General features: G+C 45.6%; 1 protein-coding gene across 1 annotated transcript; it reads right to left on the reverse strand.

The window, feature by feature from the left end:
• Positions 1–4,220: 4,220 nt before the first annotated feature.
• LOC119355479 (SUPPRESSOR OF GAMMA RESPONSE 1-like) lies at positions 4,221–8,055 on the reverse strand. Its single transcript, XM_037622289.1, has 6 exons — positions 7,961–8,055; positions 6,439–6,571; positions 6,116–6,296; positions 5,535–6,016; positions 4,597–4,821; positions 4,221–4,506 (listed from the first exon to the last, which is right to left on the reverse strand). Exons 1-6 carry the CDS (start codon positions 8,032–8,034, stop codon positions 4,390–4,392), a joined length of 1,212 nt encoding a protein of 403 aa, XP_037478186.1. The 5' UTR covers positions 8,035–8,055; the 3' UTR covers positions 4,221–4,389.
• Positions 8,056–9,043: the final 988 nt, after the last annotated feature.

Raw genomic sequence — 9,043 nt, forward strand, 5'->3', positions numbered from 1 at the left:
GGGGAGACCTTAATATTATTAGAAGACAAGATGAAAAAAATAATGACAATTTCGATGGGAGATGGTCATTCCTGTTTAATACGATCATTGAAAGTCTTGATTTGAGGGAGATGGACCTCACTGGGAGACAACTCACATGGGCTAATTCGTTACCAGTCCCTACTTATGAGAAATTGGACCGGGTTCTCACTAGTGTTTAGTGGGAATAGAAATTTCCTTTGGTGACGGTTCACGCCCTATAGAGGGCCATTTCTGATCATACTCCATCGTTGGTCGATTCTGGGGAAGCGATACATGTGGGAAACAGGAATATTTTCTCTTTCGAATTAGGATGGTTCGAGAGGGAAGGATTCCCAGATCTCATTGCAGCAGAATGGGCCAAGGAGTCGGGAGGGATCTCAAATATTGATAGATGGCAAAACAAAATTAGACATTTGCGCCAGTTCCTGAGAGGATGGGCCAAGAATCAAAGTAGTTTATATAAAGTTGAAAAGGAGAGACTGATAAAATTATTAATGAGATTGATTTAAGAGTGGAAGCCACAATTCTTCATACGTCTGACCGAAACATTAAGAATGAGGCGAGGAATAAGTTACAAGCTCTTCTGCGAGAGGAGGAGATGAAATGGGCACTTAGAGCGAAGGTATCTAAGATCGTCCAAGGGGATGATAATACCCAATTTTTTCATCTGATAGCTAATGGGAAACATAGAAAAAAGAAAATTATTCAACTTGAATTAGATGAGGGTACAATTGTAGGGCATGAAAACCTCAAACTGTACATCTCTAAATATTATAAGAAGCTTTTCAGAGCACCCAAAGAAATTTTTGTGTCTCTAGATGAGAGCGCGATTGGGGATATACCTCAGCTCAGCTCCAATGAGAATGAGGTGTTGTCTGCTCCGTTCACTGAGAAAGAGGTGTTTGATGCAATACCACAAATGAAACAAAATAAATCCCCCAGACCAGATGGGTTCTCGGTGGAATTTCAAAAGAAATGTTGGCATATCATCAAGGGAGATCTTATGCCTTTGTTTCGGGACTTCTTCGACGGTCACTTATAGTTATTCCACTTAAATTTTGGAATAATAACATTGTTGCCAAAGAAGGTGGAGGCTACTCGCATTAAGCAATTTAGGTCGATCTGTCTTCTCAATGTAAGCTTCAAATTCTTTACCAAGGTTGGTACGAATAGGTTAACATGGATAGCTCATTCGGTAGTTCAACCAACCCAAATTGTTTTCATGCCAGGGCGACACATCCTTGAAGGGGTTGTCGTCCTACATGAAACTCTCCATGAAATCCACACAAAGAAACTAGTTGGTGTTATATTCAAAGTGGACTTTGAGAAAGCATATGACAAGGTCAAATGGCCCTTCCTCTAGCAAGCCCTACATATGAAGGGGTTCAATGAGTCCTGGAGATCTCAGGTGGACGCATTTATACATAAGGGTAGTGTTGGGATAAAAGTAAATGATGACACGGGGCATTATTTTCAGACACACAAGGGGCTAAGACAGGGGGACTCCATGTCCCCCGTGCTGTTCAACATAGTAGCGGATATGTTGGCAGTCCTCATCGATCGGGCTGAAGAGAATGGCCAATTAGGAGGACTAGTTCCCCACCTGGTAGAGGGGGGGGGTCCATTCTGCAATACGCTGATGACACCATTCTTTTCATGGAGCACGATGTCGCAAAAGCCAGGAATATGAAGCTTGTCTGGACTAAAAATAAATTTTAACAAAAGTGAATTGTTGTGTTTTGGGAGAGCGAAAGAGGAACAGGATGAGTACAGACAATTGTTCGGATGCGAAATGGGATCCCTATCGTTTAGTTACTTAGGGATCCCAATTCACCATCGACATTTAACGAACAAGGAATGGAAATGTATAGAAGATAGATTTGAAACAAGACTAAGTTGCTTGAAGGGCAAGCTAATGTCTTACAGAGGTCGTCTGGTTTTGATAAATTCGGTTTTGACGAGCCTGTCGATGTTCCTTTTATCTTTCTTTGAAGTGCGTGTAGGGGTACAGAAAAGATTAGACTCCTATTGATCCCGTTTCTTTTGGCAAAGTGATGAGGCTAAGAAGAAATACCGATTGGCTCGATGGGATATTATATGCAGACCAAAGGACCAAGGTGTGTTAGGGATCGAGAACTTAGAGGTAAAGAATAGATGCTTGCTTAGCAAATGGCTATACATGCCATCGGTTGAGACCGAGGATATGTGGGTACAAATTTTGCGAAATAAGTACCTATGCACTAAGACTTTGGCCTAGATTATAGCTAGGCCTACAGACTCGCCTTTTTGGAAGGGGTTAATGAATACAAAGGTCACCTTCTTTCAATGTGTGAAGTTCATTGTAGGTAAAGTACCACTACTAGATTCTGGGAGGATACATGGCTAGGGGAGATGCCTCTGACTCTGCAATACCCATCCCTATATAATATTGTGCAACGTAAGGAAGATTATGTCACCACATTATTAAATTCGGTACCGCTTAATATCCAATTTAGGAGATCCCTAGTGGGGGAACGTTGGAACGAGTGGTTGCACCTAGTCCGCAGGTTGGTGGAAGTTCAACTATCGGACCATGAGGATACGATTCAGTGGAAGTTAGTTGCGAATGGAACCTTCTTAGTGAAATCTATGTACTAGGATCTAATTGATTTCGGGCCATTGTCTAGGTCATTGCACATATGGAAGATTAAAGTTCCGCTCCGAATTAAAATCTTCATGTGGTTCGTTCACATTGGGGTCATATTGACCGAAGATAACTTGCTAAAAAGAAGTTGGATTGGTAATTCCAGATGTTGTTTTTGTGATCACAATGAAACGATTAAACACCTCTTTCTCGAGTGTCCACTTGCAAAATTATTATGGTGCTCAATACATATAGCTTTTAACGTCCATACCCCAACGAGCATAAACACGTTATTTAGGACGTTGCTCAATGGAGTGGATATACATATAGCGAAACATATTCGGATAGGGATATGTGCACTATTTTGGGCTATATGGAATACTAGAAATGATTTGATTTTTAATGGGACAAACTTCACGAATTTTTTGCAGGTTATCTACAGAGCTACAACGTCGATCCGTATGTGGTCATTAATCATTCATGCGGACTACAAAGAGCTTTTGGTTATTGGGTGCAAGCGCTGGGAGACGGTAGGACGGGCTATCTTCAGCCGATTTGGATGGCGAGTTAATCATAGGCTAGGTGTATAGGCATCATAGCCTGCTATGTATCGCTGCATGTGGCATCTTTTTAATGTTTTCTTTCATTTTGCACTAAGATTATGGGCCTTTTGGGACCCTAAGACTTTATTACACTTTTTAATAATATGGGTGCATGCATCGATTGATGCAGAGGCCGAAGGTTTTTCTTTCTTAAAAGAAAGAAGCTCTGATTGCCACTTGCCAAACCCAATATGGTCCGAAGAACTAAATTCAGACTAGCACTCACTCAATAACAAAACTTAGCGAAACTAGAGCCAAGGATCGAGAGACCTCTAGGATATTTTGCTTGTATTGCAAGAAATTTTGGAGGAGTTCGCATACACCTAAGTGTCAACCAAAAACACTGGCGGCAAGGGTTTACCCCAATACAAGCAAAATATCCTAGATGTCTCTCGATCATTGGCTTTATATACTTGAAAGGGAAAATCGAAACAAAAAAGGTAAAACATGGCAGTTGGGCATAGTTGCTCTTTTGCCGAAAAGTAAACAACGACGCTTTGAGTCCTCCCAACCGTCCGATCCTATGTAACACGCGAAGTGGTATGGAGGAATGGCGAGCGTTGGATGGACGATGGACGGCTATCAAAGCACCAACGAGCCACGTGGTCGCGAAGAAGTTGAAGCACAGAGCTGCAGCCGCGGTGGATTCACGCACGGGAAGTGGTGCACCGGAGGGGAGGAAGCAGAGGTGGAAGAGAAGGAGGCGGGGGAGGCCTCACCGCTGCCGCGGGCCAGTGGCCACCGGAGGCGGCAGTGAGGGAGGGCGCGGGATGGGGAGGTGGCGGAAGGAAAACCTAGTCGTCCCCCGAGTCTGGTATTCAGGAACAAGCACTATTTGGTCTGGTATTCTTTCTTCTTTTTTTGGCGGGCATATTTGGTCTGGTATTCAGGAACAAGCACTCGGCGCGTTGTGGGTTTGATAAGTTTTCAGAAGGACTGACTGTTGTTGTATATCATTCAGACTTTTATGGCTATGAAATTGGGAGTGGTGCTCCCACATTTACATTTTTGAAAACAAATGTCTGCTACTACTACAAACATTAAACATAGCCGAGCAATGCTCAATTGGCAAGCTCCAGTATCATATACAAAATTTTCTCGGAGATCCATCACTCATGCACAGAGATACAACATACTACTACATCACGGAGAAAAACCGGCCTCTTCTCGTTGCTCCGCTACTTCAAACCCCTCCTCATCCTCTGTTAACACGCTGGCCAGCCACATCTCCATGCTATCCTGCGACTCCAAATTCATGTCCTGCCGAAAACATACACGAGACAAGGAGATGAGCCATGAGAAATATATATGCACCGGGAAACGAAACGTGGCGGCAATCGGTGCACTTACGGGTGGAAGGGGGATATCCGGAGGCGCTCCGAGGTCGGGCAACTCCTGGAGCGCCTCCGCGTCAAGCGGCAGAGGCTGCCCCTCAGGGTCAGGGTAGGCGGTCCCGCCGCTTGACAGGTGTTCATCCAGGCCAGACAGTGGTGCGTCCTCCACGGCATGCGACGAGCTTCCAGCGAGCCATTCCACGGCTTCCCGAACAGTTGACATGCGGGACTCTCCCTCCTCCTGTCACAGTTGCAGCGGTAACAAGTAACATGAGTGGCAGTGAGATGCAGGAGTTGTCACAATGTACAAGGTGACATTGTACTCTGCTGACTACTGTGTACATACACAATGTTAATTCAGGAAGAAGGCATAACTTGAGGGGGTTATCTTAGCAGCTGAAACAGTAAAATGCATGTCCTATTCAAGATGTGATTTGGGTTCATGAAAAGCTTGCCACACAAGCTCAAAGGTAGTATATTGTTGTAATCACTCATCAGGATCGATTATGTATTGAATCTGCCAATTGGTAGTAAAGGAATCAGAAGGCTTGATGATATATGTACTACTCTAAGTTGATATGCATGGATCTTTATAAGGACTTGAAGCTTCTGATATATCTGTGCGACTCTTGGAAGCCCTCTTGCAAGCAGAGGAAATTTTCCTCTGTAGTTGGAGTATCTTGTTGATTTTGGTGCAGTATAGCATCCACTACCTGAACCTACAGCTGAGAAGGAATCGCAATCGCAACAGTGGGATCCTAGTATTGCAAGGTTTGTTTCAGGGTACCCCAGTAATTCACCGACAGATCACTACTATTAAGTCAATACTCTATAATCTCACAAACAGAGTTCACTTGATGTACATAGGATTTATTTCATGTACATAGGAAAACTGAAGCTTCATATGATCCATAAAGTTAGACAGAAGTTTTCACATAGGCAATGAAGATATACCTGATTCTGCTCGGTTCCGGATGGGCTACCGTTTGGGCAACGAGTCTGCAGAGGGTATGTCATTGTGGTTGTAGGATCGTCTTCCCCAGCAAATGAATCGAATTCTTCACTAACACCGCACACTAGAGACTGCCCAGCATTCATTGACTGCACCTGATAAAAGACTTTGGAAACAACAAGCTCCTCCTGCTTTTCATCTTGATCTACCCCAAGGTGGTACTGATGCATTCTCCAATTAGTTTTCTCTGTCTTGCCACCTCCTTTCCGATAACCAATGTAAAGAACCAATATTTTCTTCCATCCTTTTATGACACCGTTATTATCTAAGATAGATCTGGATTTTCCAGTCTTGTGCCATCTGATATTCTCATCACAGACAGTGTGGTCACTATTGCTAATCTTGCGACGCTTACGCTTGCCAACAACGTATGCATTGGATACTTTGTGGAAGAAGTGACCGGTGCTCCCGTCCATCTTGATACCTACAGGGGTATATGAGTTAACTACCAAGAATTACTCTGCATGGTATAAGTATTTAAATCAGAAGGCCCTGATAGCAAGTCCAAGTAAGAATCATGTACCAGGGAGATTTTCCGGATGTGTATAGCAGATTCCTTGGGCCTCCCCTATGGTTGGAATAAAATCATCTATTAGTACATGGGACGCTGCCCTGCCAACCTTTCCTTCTAAATGTTCAAGCAGTTCGAGATCAGTTGGATCAAATTTGACACCAGCAGGGAGTCCTGGCCACTGTGATAAAACCTGCAACACAAAGCATGAAGTGCAACCACAAGATGCCCAGAAATCAGGAACAGGGGGAGTACAAGATGCACCAGATTTTTATGGGGGGGAATTACAAGAGAACCGAGCATAAAAGTAAATGCAAAGAGTGGATGCTACTTACATCAGTATTATCAATGCGGTATTTGCAATTTGGGCACTCCATCCATGCAAGCAATTCCTCAACCTGGCAAAGCGAGGGATGAATTATCATCGTAGCAATTGTCTTGGTAGTAACGATCAATGACCTGAAGAATCTGTGAGATAACAAATTCAATTAATTATACATGATAGAGATCCCACTTTTCTCAACAAAAAATTATCTAGTACCTTTTTTTATATTCTTTCATACCTTTCTCGACAAAAAAACTAGCTAAATGGAAATATATGAAAGAATGTTTACACAGACAGGCATCTATATGAATTCTAGGTTCAGTCATAGGATATTAACTGCCATAAACTTAAAGCCAACTAATCAAGAATAGTCACTGTTCACTAACTAAAAAAAATCAAAGGAACGAAGATAGGAGTAATAAATTATGTACTGCTCAATAAATTTGATAGATAAGTGCTTCTTTCAAGATCTTTTGCCTTGCTTTGCTATTTTCAACGTATTAGGCCAAAGACAGATATAGACCACTGAACTCTGTTTCAGAAGAAAGAGGAGACTAATGCAGATTGCAGAGCATGCCCATTGATCTTAACAACCAAAGTCAATGATGTAATGGACATGTGGAGTCATGATCAGGTTCGCAGAATGCCACCAACAGTTTCCAGCTGGAAGCACTGGAATTTAAGAACAGGTGCTCTGTTCTTAAACCTGCAGCTGTCATTTGTGTGTCACTGCACACAAACGGAAACCTGAAGGCTAAACTGAAAGAGTATCAAACGAGGTGTGATGCAACACGGCGACCCAACAGCACAAATCTGCGAACTCTAGTCTGCCCTGTGACCACGAGATCGGAGCAGTCCCCACGAAACAAAACGGAGCGAAACGGACAAGACACTTCTTTACTCTGCTTTGTGACAGACAGCTGCGAGCAGATGAGTCTCCGCTTAACAGAGCCCTCCCAACTCAAGCAGATCGATCGTGAACCCCTGCACCACCGCCGCTGCAGCAACGAGCAGAACCGGGCCGGATTCACGACGACTGCGCGGAGGCCGGAGGCGCCACCCTTCTCTGCTTAGTGGAGACTCGAGACGGCTCCACCGGCACCTCAGCCGACCATTAACCCCCTGCGCTGCCGCTGCAACAAAGAGGAAAGCCGGGCCGGATTCACGCCGGCGGTGCGAAGCGTCGGTGCGTCACCCTCCACCTTTTTTTTTCGAGAACTCCTCTGCTTCCTTCGGGGGGAAGGCTCTGAATCACGTCAGCGGCGTCGCACTCGCACCGGTCTTGCTCCCCGACGATCCCACGCTCATCGCCCCGTCAGACCGACATCTCCTCTCCCACTGCATCGCCATCCGATCTTCTCCAGAAACCACCTACCGGAATCAATCGCGACGCCCCTCCGGATCAAACCGAAACCCAGACCCCAGAAGCAGATAATACCACCAGACCACGTGAGAAAATAAAACAAAAAGGATCCCGAGCAGCAGAAAAGTAGGAGAGAGACCGAGAGACCGGGTCAGAGAGGCTCACTTACTCTGCCATGGCCGCCCGGCGCGGCAGCGCTGCGACGGGAGGGACCGAGAGCGGAGTGTGGAGCGAGACGGGCATCCGAGGGGAGGGGAGGGGAGGGGGAGGGGCAACTTCTGGGCAACTGAGGTGGGGAGCGCGGCCTTAAATAGGCGAGGGGGGAGAAAGAAGGCGGACCCTGCCCACCGGGGCCTGTCCAAAATGTTTTGCACTCCCCACCGGAACACGCAAGCAACGCCCCTCCTGGACGTGTTTCGCACTTTCGCTAGGCTTGGGAGCTTTGGGTTGGGTTGTGCCCCTCGGCGGGAAACTCGGCTCGGGTGCAGCCTCGGCGTGGACTCGGCTTGCCATGGCCATGGATTTTTTTATTTTTTATTTTTTGCGAGTGACCTTGCTCTCAGATTCTTTTCTACCAAAGGTAAATTTCTGAGATGTCTTTTGCGCTCGGTACTTTGCAGTTTGCACACACCCTAACAAGAGTTTTTATCTCCTGGCAAGCAAGGGAAAGTTGGTGCACCATGAAATAAAAAACGAGACTTTGTACAACTCTCTCTCAAAAAAAAAAATTGTCTGTGCATCAGTATCTGTTTTTTATTAACACCTGTACATCATTATCTGATGTACAACTCCCTCCATACAAAAAAAAGGTGTAATTGCTACAGGTTGTCTTCCTCTCGTCCCTGGCGGCTCCAACCCTAGCCGTCGCCAGGAGACGCCAATCTTCCAGCGGCTCCCCTCCGCCGGCGACCTCGGTCGTTGGTGGTGAGGGGGTCGTCGGATCCACGCGTGTGGATCGTTTTTACTCTCTCGTAGTCTAGGTTTTTAAACTGTTCATTGTCTTGGCTTCGGCGGCGACGATGACGGTGTTGAATAAAGATTCTTTGGATCCTTCCCTGACGAGGCCATCAGCCCTATGGTTGAAGAAGGATTTGGAAACCACTCTGTTCAAGTAAGGACGGCGTGGCGGCAGCGGCATCTTCGTGGTGGATCTGTGTCCTCGGGTTCCGCCTTGCGATGGCGTTTGCACCAGCGTCAGCACGGAGTTTGGGAGGTAGTCCAGGAGCGGATGCATATTATGGTCTGCATCGAC

The sequence above is a fragment of the Triticum dicoccoides genome, chromosome 2A, assembly GCF_002162155.2.
Source record: "Triticum dicoccoides isolate Atlit2015 ecotype Zavitan chromosome 2A, WEW_v2.0, whole genome shotgun sequence".
NCBI lineage: Eukaryota > Viridiplantae > Streptophyta > Magnoliopsida > Poales > Poaceae > Triticum > Triticum dicoccoides.